Source organism: Lipotes vexillifer, unplaced genomic scaffold (assembly GCF_000442215.2).
Source record: "Lipotes vexillifer unplaced genomic scaffold, Lipotes_vexillifer_v1.1 scaffold661, whole genome shotgun sequence".
Taxonomy (NCBI): domain Eukaryota; kingdom Metazoa; phylum Chordata; class Mammalia; order Artiodactyla; family Lipotidae; genus Lipotes; species Lipotes vexillifer.
The window spans coordinates 1,430,661-1,452,385 of NW_006796183.1; the positions used below are offsets into that span (position 1 = coordinate 1,430,661).

The 21,725-nt window shown below is 51.2% G+C and overlaps 1 protein-coding gene across 3 annotated transcripts in view; it reads left to right on the forward strand.

Annotated features, from left to right (window-relative positions):
• Nucleotides 1-21,725, forward strand: part of RNF220 (ring finger protein 220) — a 229,704-nt gene that overhangs the window by 172,789 nt on the left and 35,190 nt on the right. For all 3 annotated transcript variants that reach the window (XM_007468272.1, XM_007468271.1, XM_007468273.1), the window contains one exon: nucleotides 18,140-18,272. In XM_007468272.1, coding sequence (XP_007468334.1) covers nucleotides 18,140-18,272 — 133 coding nt within the window. The remainder of the gene's footprint in view (nucleotides 1-18,139; nucleotides 18,273-21,725) is intronic.

Sequence of the window (21,725 nt, forward strand, 5' to 3'; positions counted from 1 at the left end):
ACACGACGCCTCAGTGTGAGAGATGGTTCTTCTCTGATTGGACCCATCTCCTCTACTCCAGACTTGGGGCGTGGGTCACGGTGGGTAGCCCACCAGGGCAAGGCCAGATTGCTCCTATTTAAAACTGCATTCCTACTTAAAAAATCACAACATGTGAGACTTGGAAGGGGTAAATCCTTATAGTCCAGGTCATATAACTATCACCCTTGCAAGAATCAGCCTCTGCTGTGCCCAGGAGGGCCGGAGAGTAGACGGGGCTAGGAAAGAAGTCTCCTTAGAGAAAACTTGATTTAGAAGGGAAGCGCTGGAGAGTGCTTTGCCTGCCCTACCCCACCACTCACCGTTCTCTTCACTTCACCCCACACACTCACACACATGTACACACATCCTCCCTGTTCACCTGCAATCATGGTTGGGCTAGTGTACATACTTCCTCCCCGCCTACCCCACATCCAGGAAGTGGAGCCCTTAGAACAGAAAACATGGGTAAGACATGTTTCCCCAACAGCAAGGGGCCTTCCAGGAAGAGTGTGGGATGCCTATTCTCAACTGGACTGCTGAATTGCTTTTTCTCTCTGCCTGGGGGCAAATGCCCGAACGTTGCTGAGGTCTGGATGAGCTTGTTGGAGGCATATGTCCAACGATCCTACTGCCCCCCTGTCCTGGCTCAGGCTGGTATCTAGAAGAAAGGATAGCAGAGGACCTGGGTGTTATCAGAGAGGACATTCAGTCTGGGGATAGAACTGAAGCAACGAGTAGCACAAGCTGGACTTAAGGGGGTGCAAGAACTGGGCTGAGGTTGGCATCGAGATATAGCTCTGAAGGTGGTAGCTGGGATTATTAGGGGGAATTAGGATTGATTCGTTTAGATTGAAGTTTAGGATTTGAGCTAGGAGGTAGGGCTGAGTTGACTCAGAGGGCTGGGGTTAGGTTTTGCTTCAGGGTTTCCCTAGAAACTGCCTACTTCATGCAATCCAGCTGAGCCCATCTCCAAAAAAAGGGACCCTGATAGTTACCCTTGGCCTCTGCTCTGGGAGCTTTACTGAGGAAATAGGAGTGAGGGTGAGCGTTGGCTTTGGAAGGGAGCAGAGTCAGTGTCCCCCGACTAGGGAGCCATAGAGGTTAGGATCTCGGTCCTCAGAGGGTGGTCCCCAGACCAGCAGCATCAGCTTCACCCAGGAGCTCTGTAGAAATGCAAAACCCTGGGATGGGCTCCAGAGCTATGGAATGAGAAGTTACATTTTAACATGAACTCCCAAGTGTTCCACAGACATTTCCAGTTTGAGAAGCACTGGGGAAGCTTTCCTAGCAGGAAGGCCCCAGGTAGGGGTGGGAGAGGCCAAAGGACAACCAGCCCCTCAGCCTGCTCCAGGGCCCCCTGCCTGACAACCCCTCCCAGTGCTGGAGCCACAGCGACACCTACTGGCCACGGGCATCTAGGCTGCCCCCTCCAGGACATCTGGACCCTATCTATGGTCCTGCTCTGCCTGGCCTCCACCCTGAAGCTGGCATTCCGGAGTTCTGGGGGTCTGGCTTCCCCAGCAATGCTGGAGCAGGTGTAGGATGGGCCAGGGCCCCAGGATGGAGCAGGGCTATGTGCAGGCTGAGGCTCTGGGGCCTCCGTGTGAAGAAGGCAGGACAGGTGAGCAGGTGTCCTCAGGCACATAGAACTCAGGTCACATCCCAGCCCTGGCGTTCTCTCCACGCTCAACAGCACAGAACGCATGTTTGCACTCTTCTCTTAGGTCCTCAGCCAAAATGGACAGGGTGCCGCTTCCCATCCCAATCAGCATCCAGCAGATGCCCCAGTGGGACTTGAACCTTTGTCTAAACAACTCTTCCTGGAAGCAGGCTTTTAGGAGCTACAACAATTGAAAAGCAACTCAGGGAAGGGGAGTTGCTGGACTATTTCTGGTCCAGGGTAGTGGCTGCTGGAGGAGACTCCCACGACAGAATTCTAAGTTAAAGCAGGAGGCTAAGACCAAAGGGCAGAGGAGTAAGAGGATGGGGAAGGAAGCCAGCCCACCTCAAGGACAAGGCTCAAGGGACTCGCCCCAGGGGACTGAGCTGGTCCAGAGGGCCCCCTGGGTGCCAGGATGCTGGGCCAGGGCCACCAGGATTGAGAGAGGGGCCTCCTTCTGGGCAGCAGTCATCCCCCCTCCCATCATTCCCAAATCTCAGTTATCGCCGGATGCCCCTCTAGTCTGCTCTCAGCTCTGAAGAGGGGTTTGCCTGAGAACTAAATGATTGTGATTGCCCACCAGTGTCTGCATTAGTGGTGATTAGTTAAAACATCAGAGTCTAAACAGTCAATTGGTTCTAATAACTAATACTATGCTCAGCTGTGATGGAGAGAGGGTGATGGAGAGAGAGAAGAGAGCTGGAAAGAGGAGAGGGAGAGAGGATTGGCAGGGGAACCCTAGCTCTTTAACTACCATTTCCTGACCCCCGCCTCTGGTCCTGACGCCCCCCCGCCCACCGGTGCCAGGGCACATCTGGCTCCTGATTCTGTGCGCTCACAAGACTTTTTAATAAATTACATCACTGAGTTATCATAACCACCCTATTAATCTCCGTGTTACAGGTAAGAAGAATGAGGCACAGAAAGGTAAAAGCCAGTAGATGCTCAGTAACAACTTGGTAAATGAACAGATAAATAAATGCATAAAGTACCCCAAACTGAAAGCCAAACCCAGGTTAGCCTGACTCCAAAAAGTTTGGAGGAAAAGGATTATGGAGGGAAGAATTTGCAGAGACAAAGGAAAAAAGAGAAAACACACAACCACTCTTCATCTCTCTCCTTATATATGCACTCCTCTCCCACACGTATTCCTCTCTGCCTCATCACAGAGATACACCTCTCTCTCTCTCTCCCTCTTTCTCTCTCTCTCTCATAGAAACCTCCATCATTCACCCCTCCCCCCATACTTCCCTCTCTCCGTGTGCCCTTGTGTCCCATGCACACTGGCCTCCGTAGTAAGTAAGCACTCAAAGAGCACTTGGGAATTGAAATAAACACACCCACCCTTTCCTCCCGCCTTCCCGCGCACACCCACTCTCTTGCCCCCTCCACGAGTCAGGCCCAGAGGCCTCCAGCTGCGCTGTCTCTGGCTAGGCTTGCTAATCTTTGAACTGTCCCTAGATCTGGAAGGGCCATAGGGACTGCCCTGCCTGGCAAGGGCGGGGGCTCTAGCCCTGTCTCCTTACTTATCCTGGAGCAGGCTCAGCCTCTCCCCGCCCCCTCCCCAGGTCAGGCGCAGCGGCAGAGCCAGCGGGCAGGATGGCTGTGTGTGCCTTGCTATTAATCACCCCTCCTGGTCCGCTAACGAGGCTAATGCGGTAAGTGACAGTAGCCCATCTTGGTTCCTGATTTAGGGGCTCAGGACGGAAGCTGGGCTCCTGGGATTGAAGACGTGAATTCTCCACGACACTAAACCTTCAAATAAATCTCCAGTCAGAGAAGCCCAGGGCACTAAATCCCACGCGCCAGTAATTGAAACCCTTAGAGCTTTCCCGGGTAGGGAAAATGCTGAGAAAGAGTAACCAGGGGTTCCAGGTGGGGTGGCAGGCCAGCACAGAGGCCGCAGAGGGCCCTGTGACAGGGGAGGCTGCTGGGGACCCTCCCTGAGCACGTGGGTATCTGCCTGTCCTGGTGGGTATGTCTGTCTGTCAGTGTTTCCAGACGTGGGATTTTACTGTCTGGTGGCCACTGCCCACTCTCTTCCCACCAAGTCTATGAACACTTGGTATTTTTCTGGGACAGCCGTTATGGAGCTTCTGTCTTTTGAGAGCCTCTGCCTTTCGAAACCCTTGCGGCCTCTGCCTCTCATTGACCATGAAAGCCAGGCTTCATTTAAGCAAAAGGAATTTTCAACATCACCTCAATTGCCTTCCTTCCCCTCTTCCCACCTCTCTCACCCCCACCCACCGCATCTTTTCCTCCCCTTCTGGACATTCCCCTTCTGTCCCTTTAAGTCCTCCTCCCCCCATTAACTGGGTCACTGAATCATTCAACAGTCACTACCACTCTGTGCCAGACCTTCTCCAGGGTCCTGGGTGTACGAGGATGAGTCAGATAATTTCCCTGCCCTCAAGGAGCTCAGAGTCTACCGGGAGAGACAGATGGATCAAGAAATAACTGCAATATTATCCAATGTGTGCAGTAATCGAGGTGTAGACGTATAAGAAATATAACATGAAAAAGAGGAATTCCCTCTCAGGGAAAGCTTCAGAGAGGAAGTACTGAGTGTGGTCCTTATAGGATAAATAGGAGCTACAAATTGCCCATGGAGAGATGGATGTCATGGGCACTATCGGCAGTGAGAATTATAAGTGAACAGCTGGGTCTTGTCCAGCCATACATAACACACAGCCTTGCTGGAAGGGATATGAGACTGGAGAGAGACTGTCTGATAAGGAGTTCAGGATTTATGCTGTGGGCTTTGGGAGCCAAGGAAGGGTCTTAAGTAGCTGAATGATAGGATCCGATTTGTGTTTTTGGAATATCCTTCTAGCTGTAGAGATAGAAATGGATTAGAGGGGAGAGAGATGCATTAGGAAACTTAAGAGTAAAGACTGGAGATGATGATGCCTGAACGAGGGCACTGCAGAAAAGAAGATGGTTCCGGGGTACTTAGGAGGTAAAAACAGCTACGATGTTGATTTACTGCACGCAGGGGCCTGAGTCGAGAGTAAGAGTCCAGATTGCCGATTTAGGGAATTCTGTGGGTGCTGGTGCCAGCCACTGAAATTGAAAAACAGGAGGAGGGCATGTCTAAAGGAAGATGAGTCTTGTTTCAGGCACGTTGAGCTTGAAGAGCCTGTGGGACATCCACGTAGAGAATCTGGTGTACTGTGATACATATGGTTCAGGACTGGAGGTACAAATTGAGGAAATGAAACCAGAGTAGAGATCACGCTGAGAGTGTGCGGAGAGGGGAGTGGATGATGGCGAGGATGACAGCTGACATCAGAGGAAGGGGAGTGGTTGAGAGCATGGGCTCCACTATAGCACTGCCTGGGTGGAAAGTCCGGCAACACCACTTACCGGGTAACCATGGCAAGTTACAGAACTTCTTATGCCTCTGTGTCCTCATTTATAAAATGAAGGGGGTGGTGAGGAATGGCACAATGCCTGGCACACGGTAAGCATTTGATCAATGTTATCACTTCCCTTCCTCCTCAACTATTCAACTCCTACTTATCCATCACATCTCATCTTGTGTCTCTTCCTCAGTGAAGCCTTTCTGGATCCCTCTGAGCAGGGCAAATCTCCATATTATAGGCTCCCATAACACTGTTCACCTCTCTTTGACACAACTGCAACGTTACAATTATTTGTAAAATTATTTTATTGCATGCTTCCTCACTGCTTTGCAGGCTCCATAAGGACATAGATTTCGTGGTATCTTTAGACCTTGGTGTAGTGCCTCACACATGGAAAACACCCAATACATATTTATCGAATTAATAAATGAATATAGCTGCAGTTCCATCATATTTGGCAAATGATGACCATCAAGGATCTGACTGAGAGCAGATTGATTGAGAGTAGGGTGAGGGGGATGAAAATCAGACTGCAATGGGTTTATAAGTGCTTGGGAGATAAAGGAGTATGGACAGCAAGCAAGACTCCTTGGAGCATCTTGGGTGAAAAGGGCAGCAGATGGAAAGGACATTAGCTACAATGCTAATGCCATAAGAAAGAGACGGATGTATTGTTGGTACTGTTGTAACAGGGGAGACTCGAGGATGTATATGCTGATGGAGGGAAGCATGAGGAGGGAAAGGGGAGGACGCAGGAGAGAGGGGAGAACAGGACAGCTTCCCGAGGAATGTGGGCAGGGATGGGATTCTGAGTCCAGGAGAAGGGATTAAGCTAAAACAGGATGGTGAGAGCCTCTTGCCCTGAAACTGGAAGAGGAAACAAGGAAGTGAGTTCGGGTCTGGAAGTTGAGGGAATTTGTGCCTAAGGACTTCAAATTTCTGAGTGAAATAGGCAGTGACACCACCTAGAAAGAGAGAGAGGGACAGAAGATGGGGAGGGGGACTCGAGACAGTAAAATATTACTGGATTGTCTCTGTGGGAAGGGGAGACAGAGCTGACCGAGGGCATGGAAGAGGATTGCTTAGTAGTGCTGAGATTGGAAACTATGAATTTTTATTGGCACACCTCTGCGTGGCTTTGTGATTTTCCCCAGCTGCGCTGAGTCGCCTGTGTGTCTGAGACAAAAAGGAGAATAGCTGGGCTGTAGAGAAGGCAAAGGAAGTAAAGAGGTTGAATACGTTGACAAGAGGGTGTTGCAGTGATGCGCCCTGGGGTCCAGGCTAGAATCCATGAGTAAGTGGTCTCAGGAGGTGGGAGGAGGGGAGAGAGAGAGAAGCAAGTGTGATGGGTACAAGGCCATGAGAGGGCTGGGGGAGAGGGAGTTCTTTCACAGAGCAATTTAGGTTGTTGACAAGGTTCTCCAGGGGGCAGTGGAATACAGGACAAAATAACAGGAGCTGAGGAGGTCAGGCCAGTGACAGGGCTCGGGGTGACAGGTGAGTGTCAAAGTCCTTGGCAGATGCGGGGAAGGGATAACAGTGATGAGCGACGCAGCGTGGTACCTGCGCTCAGAGCCCAATGAGTGGAGACTCAGTGGTCTGAAAGTGGCAGTGAGCCCTAAGGAAGACACTGACCCCACCTCCTGGCCTGAGGAACCTGGAGCTGGAAGAAAAACAGCCAGCACTGGAGAGGACTGCCGGGAAGTGGTGTCTCTGGGGAATACACCAGGTTTTCCGGGAAAGTGAAAAGAGGAAGTAAAGGGAGTATCTAGGGAGCGAGGATGGAGAGGATTTTATTGGCATGGTATTCAGTCCCAGAGGGCGTGATGGGAAGATGGTCAAGAGCCCCCTCCACCCCCTCCTTTCCCAGCATCTCTCCTAGGACTGTCTGCATCTCTAGCCCACCTCCCCCACTTGACATCGCTCCTCCTGTACCATCTACTCCCCAGCCCACCTCCCACATGCATGTTCCCCATCCCACCCACACGGCCCTCCCTCCTCTTCCCACACCTCCTCCCCAGTTCTCTCCTCCCCAAACCCTCTTCCTGCCCTGCCCCACCCCAGCCGGCCTGAGTGAGCAAGAACCCCTGCACCTTCATTTCTCAGGTCACTGCTTGGCTAATGGGCTATTAATTTGCTCAATCGTCCCCTGTGAGGCAAACTCAATTTCTGCCGGCCAGTCGTCCCTCCCTGTCGACAGCGTGATTGATTGGAGGAACAGCTGTCACCGCCCGGCTGCCTGCTCCCTGCCTCCTTCCCCACAAGTGCCCGCCACCCCTCCTCCTCGGGCCGCTGCCCCGCGCGCCCACAGAGGCAGCACACCCCTGCCACCTGCCCAAGGATCTGTCGCCAGCAATGAAAAATGACAGAAATATTTAAGGACAAATAAGGCTTCCCAACGCAATTGAAAATGATTACAGGCAGCTACAGATGGGGCCAATCTGATGCGCAGCAGCAAATCAAATCGAATTTCCTTATCGGTGTATTATTTTAGGCGTTATCTGGCACGTTGATGCAGTTATCAATTCAATTTCAGCCGCCGGTCCGCTGTTTACTGTCTCGGCTTTGCTGGGAAAAGGTAAACATGCTCAGCCCAGCAAATTAATTTCTGGCTGAAGCCAGAGGCTACAAAGAACTGCTCCGCAGGACTCACGGCCCCCACCTTGGCCCTGGGCTACAGTGGGCCAGGCTGGCTGGGCCTGGGGCAGGCCAGAGCTTGCCCAGAGAGCAGAAGCCCCACTAGCTGCCTGCCCCTGCCTGGCCCCATCCCCAAGCAGGATTCAGGGCTCCTAGCGGGCTGAGGTGACCGCCGTTGACTCCGCGGCTGGTGCCAGGGAGAGGTGAAGGTCTCCCATTAATTCTCAGCTAAAAATGACAAGTTCGTCTTGGACGACAATTAAATGAAGTCAGTAATTGATGCTAATTGATCTCCAGATGCGAGGGCTCCCCTCAGCCTTAGCAGCACGTGGCTGTCTTGCTCGCTCTGCCCACCCCAGCCCTTGCACACCCCGAGCCCTCCACTTCTCTCTCCTCCTCTCCTGGTCCTTGCACAACCCCCCTGGGCTCTGGGTCTCTGGACCCCAGAGGTCTGTGGGAGACAGCTGGCCGGGGCTAGGCTAGCAGGCAGTGCCCAAGGCCAAGAAGCTGGCCCACTGCCCATCCAGCCCCGCAGACATTTATAATCAGTGCCCCAACTTCCCCCCATGAGCTTAGAAGGCAGGTAACGCTGCCCTCCTCGGCGCTTCAGGATTTACTGCCCACAGCTGCTGGAGGTTCCCACTTCATTTTTATAAGCCCATAGTCAGAGCCAGCAGGGGGTAAAGCACACTTGGATTTGCTTTACACAGTCCAGTCCTAGCATTTTGGCTCCACAGCAAGGAAGACACTGGGGGAGAATGAAGTGTGTGGGGAGAGTGTCCGGGTGTACTCAGCCTACACTTGCATATATACGTGTGCTCACATGTGTTTACCTAGATGGGAACAAATACCCACACTTGTCTGAGCACGTGTGTGTGCCAGTGCCCACACGTGTGTGTGTGTGTCCAGACATTTGAGAGGATATGTGTGCATGTCTATATGTGGATATTGTCCTGAACTGGGCCCTTTTCTGTGGTTCATAATAAAGCCTAGTCCCAGGGAACTCTGGGAAGCCCATCCGCCCTACCCACCACTGGCCTGGCCCAGCACAGGGCACTGTCTGGAAGTCATTAGCTAAGGGAGGAGGGGAACTTAGCTAAGAGGAGAGAGGCTGCAGTTGTGTTTGGGGCAGCCAAGGTCAATGGTGTGAAATAGCTGTGACCCCTGAAGCCCCACCAGCCTCTCAACAGTCTGGCTGGTGCACTTGGCTGGAGCAAATGCTCTTGGGGCCAAGCATTTAGGGTCCATGCCCAAGACTCAGTGAGCTTGATTATGCCTTGGCCCAGAGCCCTTGGTTCCAGCTAGAGCCCAAGTGTGAGCCTAGACTACCCACAGGCTGACCTCCTCCTGGCTGTCTTGCAGATGTTTGCCATTGGCCACCCAAGAGCCATGTCTGGCTCAATCCAGGCCCCCTCTATTGCTAGAGACAGTAAATAGCATCCATCACAATAGGGGTCAGGGCACCAGCCCAGCTCCTGTTTCACAAGAACCTGGAGCTGGCAGGAGGCCATGTGGAATGGGCAATGCCTATCTGAGTCTCTGCCAGCAGAGTAGAAGGAGAAGGGAAGACGGCAAGGGCATGTGGGCGTGAACATGTCACCCCTATGAATTCTACCTGAGTGTATATGTCACGTGTCAGGGAGCCAGTACTGTGTGAGGGGGTCCTCCTTATGCAAGGGAGAGGGGCAAGGGAAGAGCATATACAGTAGGACAGACCAGACCAGACCAGACCAGGGGCGAGGTAGGGGCAAGGAGCCAGAAAAAAACCCCGCAACGTCTCCCAGCTAGCATCTGCATCTTCTGGGGGTTTAGCAAGGTCAGTGATCACTTATTCATTCATTCAAGGAATATCTTTTGGTTCCTACTTTTACTACTACTATCCTCTTACTTTGGGCTATGCCCTCTGCTAGACACGGGGGCTATAGCAGTAAACAAGTTACTCCCTGACCTCAAGAAATTTACAGTCTAAAGAGAGCAACAGGCACATGATAGGCAATTATAACACCGTGTGACCAGAGGTAACACAAGAAGCGGTGGGAACGCAGAGGAGGCACCTAGTGTAGTCTGGAGGAGTCGGGAAAGGCTCCCTGGAAGAAAGAATTCAGAGTCTTAAAGGATGAGTAAGATTTAGCCAGCCTGTGCAAATGGTCCCTGCCATATCCTTTTTGGTTGCTTGGCAAGCCCAAAGCAGAGACAGATAGGCCTATTTGGTTCCAAGTGACTCGTGGAACTGCTAAAAATGTCACCAGACCGCCAGCCACTGCCCTGGGGTCTGGGCAGGAGGGTGCACAGCTGTTTTCAGGGCACCCCTGGGCACTGGCGGATAAGGATGGGCCATAGCTAAATACACGTCTCCCCTCTGCCTGCCCCACCCCCACCTCCTCGATCAGGGATGCCTATTAATCCTGACAAATGATGACTTACGAACATGTAATGCAAACTGATTCATCATACATTCAAATCCACCGCCCCGCCCCAGCGGGAGGCCCCAGCCAGACAAGTGTATTACACGGATAATGTATTTGACGTATTAATAAAACCAGCCGCATTGCTCTGGCGCGGGGACTGGGGAATGCCAATATACGATGACAGATCACATATTGATGAAATCCAGATGTTTGGAATCATAGTCTTGGGGCCTTGTTCATATTGACTGAAGGTAAAAAATGCCATCTGTCAGCATGTTAACTCTTCACGTCCCACGCTCAGCAGAGGCACCAATCACGGTTTTCTGGAGAGAAGAGAAGCAAGATGGGAATGAGTGAGAGGGCAGAGTGGTGGCCTGGATGGATGTGCTGGGGTAGATGGGTGTACTGCGGACATGATGAGTGGAAGGGACACTTTTCATGCCTTGTGTTCTTAACCTCTCAGCAGCATGCGACCCTATCGATGATGCTCCCCCCTCCTTGAAACTCTTCCCTTCTTGGCTTTGATGACATCACCTTGTTTTCATCCTCCTCTTGGCTGTTCCTTCTTAGTCTTCAATGACTTAAACTTCCTCCACCTGTTGGAGCTCCTCAGGGTTCTGTTCCAGCCTCTTCTTACTGTACACTCTGGCCCTAGGTGATCTCACCTACTCTTAACTTTTGTTGAGTATTTACCATACGTGAGACATTGTTCTAGACACAGAACATGCAGTGGTGAATGTCAGTCTTTATCTCGTCAGCGTCTCCAGTTCTCTAATTCTAGCTCTGGCTCACATATAGTGCCTACTCAGCGTTTTCACAGGGTTGCCTTAACAGTTCCTCAAAGTAAGTTTATCCAAAACTGAACTCATTTTCTTCCTTACCAAGCCTACTGCTCTTCCTCCTGTTCCGCAAGTCAGTAAATGGTCTAACAGCTAGCAGTTGCTCACGTCAGGCAGCTTGGAGTCATCCTTGACTCCTCTCTGTCCTTGAACCCCCATGTCCAATCCACCCGCTTCTGTTCATCTCCATCATCATCCACATCATCTCACTAGAGCAGGTCACCTTCATGTCTCACCTGAGTTAGTCAGATAACCTCCTAGATGGCCTTCCTGCACTTGATCTTGTCCTCTTAGACCATTCTCCGCTTTGCAGCTAGAATGATCCTTTTAAGACGCAAGTCTGGGACTTCCCTGGTGGCGCAGTGGTTAAGAATCCGCCTACCAATCAGGGGACACGGGTTCGAGCCCTGGTCCGGGAAGATCCCATGTGCCGCGGAGCAACTAAGCCCGTGCGCCACAACTACTGAGCCGGCGCTCTAGAGCCTGCGAGCCACAACTACTGAAGCCACGCGCCTAGAGCTTGTGCTCCACAACAAGAGAAGCCACCGCAATGAGAAGCCCGCACACTGCAACGAAGAGTAGCCCCCACTTGCCACAACTAGAGAAAGCCCACGTGCAGCAACAAAGACCCAACGCAGCCAAAAATAAATAAATCTTTTTAAAAAAAAGATGCAAGTCTGATATGTCACTTCCCTGCTTAAAATTCCTCAATGGCTTCTCACTGTATGTTAAAAAATAATAATAATAAGCCAAAATCATTGACATAGTTGAAAAGTCTTCCAGGATCTGGCCTCTCTTTCATCAGCTCTCAGTGCTCTGCCCCTCACTCTCTGCTCCAGCCATACTGGACCCTTTTCAATTCTTCACTTAGGCTTTTTTCTCCCCTCTGTACCTTCAAACATGCTGTTTTCTATCTAGAAACACTACTTTGCCATCATTGCTTGACTGGTTCCCAGTCACTCTTCAAGCCTTTGCTTAAATGTCACTTATTTCACCTCCCAGACCAGATGATATACTCCCATAGTTCCACATACTTCCCTTGTTCTAAGACAATGCTGGGGATGTTTGTTGAATGTCTCTATCCACAGTTAGTTCTTAAGCTCCCCGAGGGCAGAGAGTGTGTCTCTCTGTTCATTACTGCATGGCATCCATACTGTAGCAGACCCATCTTTGGTACTCAATTGACATTTGTCAATGATTATTGAATCATTACCGAGGTGGGTGGATAGGTAGGTAGGTAGCTGGGTATTATGCAGTGGTTAAGAGCACTGGCTTTGGAGTCACAGATATGGATTTAAATCTCTGCTCTGAACCTTCCAGCTCTGTCATTTCATTGTTCTGAGCTCCGTTTTCCTCGTCAGTGTGACAGAGACAGATTAATTATACCTACCTCATTAGACTGTTGTAAGGATTAAATGAGATTACATATGTGCAGCATTAAACCTACAGCCTAACATATAATAGCACTCAATAAACTGTTATTATTATTAATGGGCAGATAATGTTTAAGTGGATGGGTGGATATATTGACAAACAAACCAGTAAATAGTTATATGGGTATGGATGGATAGGAAGAAGGAACTCCATGGAAGCCAAAAGGGCCAGGGTACCTACTGAGTGGCACACAGTCTTGATCATAGCAGGGAAGAAGCCTGGATACAGGGCAAGGCCAGGCTGGTGTCAGGATAGGGTAGATCCAGGCACAAACAGCAAACTGTGCTAGTGTCCTACTAGAGATAACAGTGACTCAGCACACAGCCCTGATTTAACTAGATCCTCACAAAAGTCCTGAGAGTTAGTTGTCATTATCCCTGTTTCAGACAAGAAGAAACTAAAGCTCAGACGTGTTAAATGATTTGACTAATGTCTCACAGCTAGTAACAGGCAACTCTGTTGAAGGACGCTTGAAGGCTCTCGGTCACCAGGAAATGGAAGCCCTTCCATCGGGATTGCAGGAGGAAAAGGGTGGAGCACCCGCATATGTACACATAAACACACATGTATACACACGTACATACTCTTGAAAGTCCCAGCCTCCGTTGCCAGTTGTCATTAGAGTTACCCTCCCCCTCATTTTAACCCTCCCCGTTCTTAAGTCAGACACCAGTCAGTCAAGCTCTGCCTTTTGTGGTCCATGGAGAAAAGATAATGAATTTGGGGTTTGCTGCTTGAATAAACAGAGAGGCAAGAATGGAACCCACAGGCAGCAGAACTGGGACAAAACCAAACAGGCCAAGCTGGAGAGAGAATCACATGTGTGGGAGTTGCAGGGCCGGATGTGGGTTAGTGATCTAGGAAGGGAGGGTTTTCACTTTGAATGAGACCCTCATCCTCCAGGGCCCAGTTCTGCACCAGGCCTCACTATGGAAGATGACAGAGAAGGAGCAGCTGTGCCGGCCCTTGAGCTGCCAGTGGTCAGCAGTTCCCAACAGAGGGGCACAACAGAGGGCTGATCCTGGACCCCAGGTACCTGAGGCCTTGATCCAAGGCTTGAGGGCCAGACTAGCTGGAGCCTGGCCCAGGCTAGGGAAAAGCTACTTGGCTGCACTGCCCCTCCTCAGCAGGCCTGTCCCCCACACTGCTTACAACCGCAGGCAGTCACTTCTTGGTGGAGCCTGGCTGTTTTCTGGTGGGGAGGTATCCCGGCAGCTCAGCAAGGGGAAGGGACCCTCTGGAGGTCCCACGACTAAGGAGCCTCCAGGCAGGGCCTGACTCAGTCCTGACTCTCTGCTCTTTGAGCTGGCGGTGCACTGTGTGAGGCCCAGGGTAGAGTCAGGCCGCTCTGCTCCCTGCTCTCCTGCTTGGGGGATACCTGCGGCAGGCGGAGAGGTGGAGGTGGCAGGAGCGGCGGAGCCGGCGGCGGGGCGGCGGGAGGGAGGTGCGGTAATGAATGTGGACGGGAGGCGGAATGAGCGATCCATCTTTGCATGGGAGGGGAGGGGAGGGGAGGGGGCCGCGCGCCTTCCCCCCACACACTCACACACTCAATCAGGTGCTGTCAGACCTCCGGCCGCCTGGCATTTTGGTGAAGAATCTCTCAGCTAAAAATTGTTGTCAGTCCCATTTCCTCGTTATCAGTGCAAGGGCTGAGGCAGCGCCCGGGGATTAGCAGAAGCGGCGAGCGCCCCGCACCGCCATCCACTGCCGATAACACCGGGCCTCCTGCCTCACCTCCCCCATTCATCATCTTTAGCAGTGACAGCCCGTCCCAGTCGCTGTCCCCATCCCCTCATGCTTCCCGCGTCTCCCCACGATGCTGCTCAGCCTGGCTCCTGACCTCCCTGGAGAGCTAGGCCTCCTGAAGAGGGACAGGATTCAACCTAGGCCCCTCGGACCTAGACCCACCTGTGGCCGAGGGCTTGGCCAGCTGTGGGGCGGGAGGGCGGGGTCAGGAGTGAGGAATGCTCAAGGGGAAGATGCTTTCTGACAGCCCGCCCCTGGTGGGCTCGGTCTGCCTACCTGCGATGCTGGCAGCGATGTTGGAGAAGGGATTCCTGCATTAGATGGGCAGCTGGACTAAGGATTTCTGGAAACCTCTCCAGCCTGAGATGGACTCCCAGATACTGGGAACTGTGGAAGGGAAGAGCCAAAGGATGCCTAGGAAGGGTAGGGGGTTGAAGACTTTGTTCCCACCCCTGCAAGACCACAGCCCCTTCCTTTTGGCCGTCCCCAGCGGTTTTATGGCCCGTTTTATGGCCACTGTAATGGCCCAGGTCAAAAGCTTCAGGGAGCTGTATTCTGGGAATTATGCAAACGAGGAGCAGGCCCAGGGCCAGAGTATGGATTTTGTCATTAAACCTGGGCAGGCCATGTCGTTAGTGCAGTAAAACCCACGTCATGACCACAGGTCTCAATATAAAATTATAGGGAACACAGCGGGGGAGGGGAAGCAGGGGGCCCACAGCCATGCTGACACCTGCCATTCCAACCCTTGAGAAAATGGGGGTGGGATGGAAGGCATAGGCTGCAGGGTCCCTCCACTGATCCCTGTGGTGCTATTCCTGAACCTGGGAGCCAGGAAGAGGACCCATCGTCCCAAAATGGAAACTGAGGCCAACCTCAGAAAAGTAGAAGATCCCTGTCAACAAAGCAGATGAACTGAGGACAGGTATATGGGAACGCTGGTGCCTGCTCCCAGGTGTAGGGGGAGGAACCTGGGCTCTAGGAAGCCCTAATTGCCGTACTTGGTATCCCAGGCTGAGAGGGGCTGAAATCCTGATATTTCCACCTCAGCTCCTAGCCCCTGCCCTAGATCCTACTCTTTCTCCATTCTTTTCTCTTACCATTTCCCCTCTTATGCCCAGATCCTTCCTCAGTGCTTGGCTTCAACAGCCTTGTCAACTCTCTCTTATTCATCCTTCATGCCTGCCATCAAGCAATGCCCATCCCCCATCGCCCCCGGCCGGGTCCTACCACCCTCCTCTGGCCCCTTCCTGCCCACCCCTACAAGTACACATTCATGCCTCCCTCAGCCCTGACCAGGGCTGCACTGACTGCAATCACCGATTTTCTTTTTCAGCTTTCCCACTAGTTTGTGATCTCCTTGAGGCCAGGAATGTGTTATCTTTATCTTGGAGAAAGAGATAAAGATATCTCAGTTTCTCATAGAATAATACCTGATGTAGAATAATTGTTTGATAAGTGTTTGCTGAATGAATAAATAAATGAAGCAATGAGATCAAGAGCCAAGTACAGAGGCCCCTGTCTAGTTCTGAGCCTCAGTTTCCCTGTCTGTAAAATAAAGATAATGGCCTGCAGAATTTCTAGGGCCTCACTCACCTCTGAGATTTTCTGGCTGAATGAAGTTAGAATGAGCTTAGACTCCTCATCTCCCCACTCCCAGACTGGGACCACATCTGCTTCTTTTACTCAGAGCTGCCTTCCAGCTGTCCCCTGAGCACCTGAGGCACAGCCACCAGGGCACATGATCAGTAGAGTCCCTTCCCTTCCTCACAGACCTAGCCACACCAACTAGAGCCATTCCGACCCGACCCCGGCACACACAAAGCCTCCCCAGCTGACATCCCAGCTCTGCAAAGGTCATCTTGCTTCTGGGGCAGTTAGCTCTTCGTTCCTACCTCCCCTCCTTCCCTTCCTCTTCGCCACTGTCTCATTTCATCGTTGAGCATCTAATCTATGCCACGTCTTTTTTCTATTGTCTATAGATCAAAAGATGGTTAAGAAATGGTCCCCACCCACAAGAAACTCACAACTCAATCATTCATTCATTCATTCCTTTGCTTCCATTCTCTGCCTGGAACTCTTTTAAGGCACATCTCAAATTTCATTTCTTTGGTTAAACCTTATCTTTTTCCACTCCTCAAAACACACACCCAGAATGAATCACTCCCTCCTCTGAGCTCTCAGATGACCTAGTCTGGGCATCCAGGAGAGCCGTGATCACCCTCAGTCTTGTGTCAAAAGGAGGTGGGTTCTTGTGTTCAGCCTGAACTGGGAATTCCCTCAGGCACAGGGTTACTAGACTTAGCAAATAAAAATACAGGATGTCCCGGTAAATTTGAATTCTAGAAAATCGATGAATAAGTTTTAACATAAGTATATCCTGTGTAATAGTTGAGACATATTTATACGAAAAAATTATTCATTATTTATGTGAAATTCAACTGGGCATCTTGTATTTTATCTGGCAACCCTACTGAAGCAAGCATCTTAGTCATTGCTGGCATGGCCCTTTATCTCTCTAAAAGCTAATTTGACCCTCCCTAAGCACCAGAGGAAAGAAGAAGCAGGGAGAAAGATGTGGCCTTAAGCTAAAGAAGTCCTTCCTACAATCAGAGTTTACATGGATAGACAGGGATGTTTCTAGATGAATAGGGCTCCTCAACACTGTGCCTGTTAGCAGAGGCCAGGGGAGCATTGGCTGGGGAGAGTGGCAAGGGAGGGAGTTTAGGTATCCCAGTGGGTGCACTAGGCGACCTTCTAGGCCCCTTCCCAACACCGTGTGCTCTAGGCCCCTTCCCAACACCGTGTGCTCTAGTTACCATCAGGGACAGAGTGGGGACAGAGTTCAGGCTCCCAGCGGGCCCCCAAGTCAGCATAGCCAGTACTAAGCCCACGTGTGGTTGTGTATTGGGGGTACACAATTTGAAGGGCATTTTGGAGGGGAAGAGCTCAGAATCTGTTATACTCACAGAGGCCAATGAGGTTATCCAAGTGAGAGGGAGTGAGACCTGAACTGGGAGAATGTAGATTCCGGGCATATTGAAGCAGAATGGAGAGGACTTGGCGGTTAAACGAATGTGGGAAGGGGAGTAAGGCCAGGGAGGGGGCCGAGGGCGAGGCGAAGGTTACTGGCTTGGGTGACCAGGTGAATGCAGGTGTCTTTCACTGAGAAGAGCACTGCTGAAGGGGAAAGTGAAGAAGCCGAAGGACTCAATTCTGGATTGTTGAGTTTCAGATTTTTGTGGGACATTCAGGCATTTATGTCCATTAGGCATTTGGATATAGGGGTCTGAAGAACACGGGAGGGATCTGGCATAGAGAAGTGGATTCTGGAGTCGGCAGGGCATGGGTGGGAGTGATGGCCATAAGAATGAACAAGATCATCCCAAATGCAGAGGGAGGAGAGAGGCCATGGAACGAAGCATGGGGAAAAGTGAGGAACTGGGAGAGGATGCCACCCCGGCAGTCACCCGGGTCCTTTTCTGTCTTTCCCACTCAACTGTGAGCGCCTCAGGTTCAGGGACTAGATCGGATTATATTCTGCGTCCCCACCACTCTGCACTAGGCCTGGTTCAGTGGAGACATCAATGTTTGTTGAATGACTGCAGGAAAGAATCCCCTTTCTCCCTCTTTTCTTCCTTCTCCCGCTTTGGGGAGTGTGAAAGCAGTGAGGCTAAGGTAGAGACAGAGAGGGCCCTGGATACTCTGGGTGATGGTGTGATTAAACAAGACCTGCTTCACTAACGTGTGAAATGAAGTGATCAAGGTTTGATTGCACAGAGCATTGATTGCATCCTGATAGATTTCCGAGAGGGGCAGCTGGCTGGGGAGGTGCCGTGCACAGCCACAGCCTCTGGAACTGCAAAGCTGAGTGATGTTCATGGGCTCTGAGACCCTCAGGCTCACCCTTCCTCTAGGCCAAGAAGCCCTAGGAGGTAGCAGCCGGCTTGGGGTGGAGGACTGGGACAAGGCATTTCCCTCCACATACAGCCCGGCTTATACGTCTGTCTCTTCTTCCCTTACCAGGTAAGAAAAAGGCAGCAGCACTGTTTGACAGCCAGGCCCCTATTTGCCCCATCTGCCAGGTCCTGCTGAGGCCCAGCGAGCTGCAGGAGCATATGGAACAAGAACTGGAACAGCTGGCGCAGCTGCCTGCCAGGTAAGCCACCTGACGGGGAGCCCGCCCGCCGGAGGCCTCCACTCGGGGTTCTGGCCAACAGGTCCCAGCCTTTTGGCAGAAGGCAAGGCCCTGCTGCCATTCTCCACTCTGCTTTCAATCCTCAGCTCCACCAGCTGAATGGTGCTGCCTTTCTCTCTTGCTCTGTTTTTGGAGATGTGAGGAGAGTGAGCCTCAGCCTCAAAAGGGCACAAGAGGAGCTGGAAAGGGGAGGAGCCTCAGGGCAGGGTTACGGAAGCAGGGCCCAGGCCTGGCAGCTCCCCGAGAAGTGCAGCCTGGGGTTGCCATCCACCTTCTTCATGAACCTCAAGGTCTGAAAGGTGACAATTTTGAGAACGTGCTCAGGCGTGTCCCCACTGCTCCACCCCACCTCCCTTGCCCCTGCCTGAAGGACTGAGCAGAGCCTCCTCCCGGGCCTTGTGGAGGAGCCATGGTTGTTAAAGGAAGCAGAGGAGGTGTGTAGCAAATTACCCCAAAGCTTAGCGGTTTAAAGCAACCATTTCATGATGCTTGTGGAATCTGTGGGGTCAGGAATTCAGACAGAGCACAGAGGGGGTGGCTTGTGTCTGCTTCATGATATCTGGGGCCCCAGCTGGGAAGACATGGTGGCTGGAAGCTGGGATCACCTGGCTGCTTCATTCACATGTCTGGTGGTTGATGTTGGCTGTCAGCTAGGACTTCAGCTGGGGCCGTAACCAAAGCACCTACACATGGCTTCTCCTTGTGGCCTGTGCTTCCTCATAGCATGGCAGCTTAGGGCTCGAAAGCAAATGTTCCAGTCAACAAGATGGAAGCTGGACCACCATTTATAACCTAACCTCAGAAATCACTTAACATCACTTCTGCTGTCCTCTCTTGGTTGAGGCAGTATTAGCCCACCCAGATCTTAGGGGCAAGGACAGCCCCTAAAAGTGGCAAGCTCCTATTACAGAAGAGCATGTGGGATGGGAGACATGGTCATAGCCATCTTTGGGGGAAAGGGGAATACAGTCTAGTTCCACTACTCCCAATCCCACCCCTTGTTCAGTTCAAGTCACCAGACTTGACTGATCTTCCTTCCTCTACCCTCTCACCTAATCCCCCGTGCAGGGTGTAGGGGACCAAAGGTGAATCAGAAATGGTCCCGTGTAGGTTGGTGCAGCCAATATGGAAAACAGTATGGAGGTTCCTCAGAAAACTAAAAATAGAACCACCATATGATCCAGCAATCCCACTCCTGGGCATATACCCAGACAAAAGTATAATTCAAAAAGATACATGCACCCCTATGTTCACAGTGGAACTATTCACAATAGCCAAAACATGGAAACAACCTAAATGTCCATCAACAGATGAATGGATAAAGAAGATGTGGTACATATATACAATGGAATACTACTCAGCCATAAAATAAAACAACGAAATAATGCTGTTTGCAGCAACATGGATGGACCTGGAGATTATCATACTAAGTGAAGTCAGAAAAAGAAAAACAAATACCATATGATATCACTTATATGTGGAATCTAAAATATGGCACAAGTGAACCTATCTACAAAACAGAAACAGACTCACAGACATAGAGATCAGACTTTTGGTTGCCAAGGGAGGAGTGGGGGGGGAGTGGGGGAGGGAGAGGGATGGACTGGGAGTTTGGGGTTGGTAGATGCAAACTATTACATCTAGAATGGATAAACAACAAGGTCCTACTGCACACGGAACTATACCCAATCTCCTGGGATAAACCATAATGGAAAAGAATATCAAAAAACATGTCTCTGTGTATAACCGAGTCACTCTGCTGTACAGCAGAGATTGGCACAGCACTGTAAATCAACTACACTTCCATTTAAAAAAAGAAGAAAGAAAGAAATGGTCCCACCCTCAGGAGCTCATAATAGCAGAGTAAGGAGAGCCAAGCACTAGAAACCCTGAGGGATAGAGACTGCTCTACAGGAAGAACAGGAGCTGTGGGAGCATCAAGGAGGCAGCAAACCCAGCTCGGAGCAGAGAAGGCCTCCTAAGGGAGGTGAGGCCTGGGCTGAATTTTGAAGGCCAAAATACTAGCTGCTGTGTTACAAATTACTCCAAAAATCCATGGCTTAAAACAGCAAACACTTAATATTTCGGTTTCTGTGGGTCATCAATTCAGATTCAGCTTAGTTGGGTAATTGTGGGTAGTTGGGGGTAGCTGTGGCTTCTGGCTCAGTCTCTCATGAGGCTGTAGCCAGGATGTTAGCCAAGACTGCAGTCATCTGAAGGTTTGATGGAGGCTGCAGCATCCATTCCCAGGTTGGCTCACTCGCATGGCTGTTGGCAGGAGGCTTCAGTTCCTCAACATGCAGGTCTCTCCACAGGGCCGCTTGAGTTTCCCTGTGACATGGCAGTTGACTTCCCACAGAGGAAGTGATCCAAGAGAAAGACTAGAAAGCCACAATGCTTTTTATGATCTAGTCTGGGAAGTCATACACTATGGCTTCTAATGTATTCTATTCTACTCACTAGAAGCAGGTCACCAAGTACAGCCCACACTCAACAGAGGAGAATTAAACACTATAAGCTGTTGAAGGAGAGAGCACCAAAGAATTTGTGGGAATACTTAAAACTACCACAGAAGACTATACTAATGATGATAATAATAATCCTGGTGAACACCATGTGCCAAGAACTTTATATTGTGTCAACTTATTTAACCTTCACAACAACCACTGGGCTAGGTAATAATTATTAACTCCATTTTACAGATGAGGAAACTGAGGTCAGAGAGGTTAAGTGACTTCTCTAAGGTTGCACAGCCTGTGAAGTGGTAAAGATTCAAACCCAATCAATCTGACTCTAGAGCCCATGCTTTTAACCACTCCCGCCTCCCTCCCACACACACACACACACACACACACACACACACACACACACGCACGCACGCAGGACCAGCCTAGAACAGGCAGGGAGTGAAAGAAACACCCTTCTGCAATTGAGTTCCATACCTTGGCCATCCAGGAGTGTTTCTGGGTAATTTGCTCCCAGTGGAGGACTTCTCAACAGGAACTAAGAATAGAGGCAGAGATGGAGGGACCCGCAGAGCCTTGTAATCGCAGTGCACCCCTAAGGGTCTGGAGAATGAGGGCCAAAGCTCTCTTTCTGCCTCTTCATTGGGGGCCACGCTACAGCCTAGTCCCTGTGGCCCCGTCCCTGCACTGCCCAGGGCATCCACTTCTGCCCACAGAAGTGTTCCAACCCCACCCGTGACCCTGCACCAATCCCTCCTCCCTCACGTCCTCTCAGAGCATCCCCTACGTCCACACCCTTTGGCCCACGTCCATTTCCTCACCCGGAGCCTTCGCATCTGCCCCGCCCCTCACCGCCATGTCTTGCGTGCCCCACTTCTGTACCCCTCTCGTCCAGGCCCAGCCCAGCACCCCCTAACCCTTGGCACGTCCCCCCTCCTCAACCCTGTGT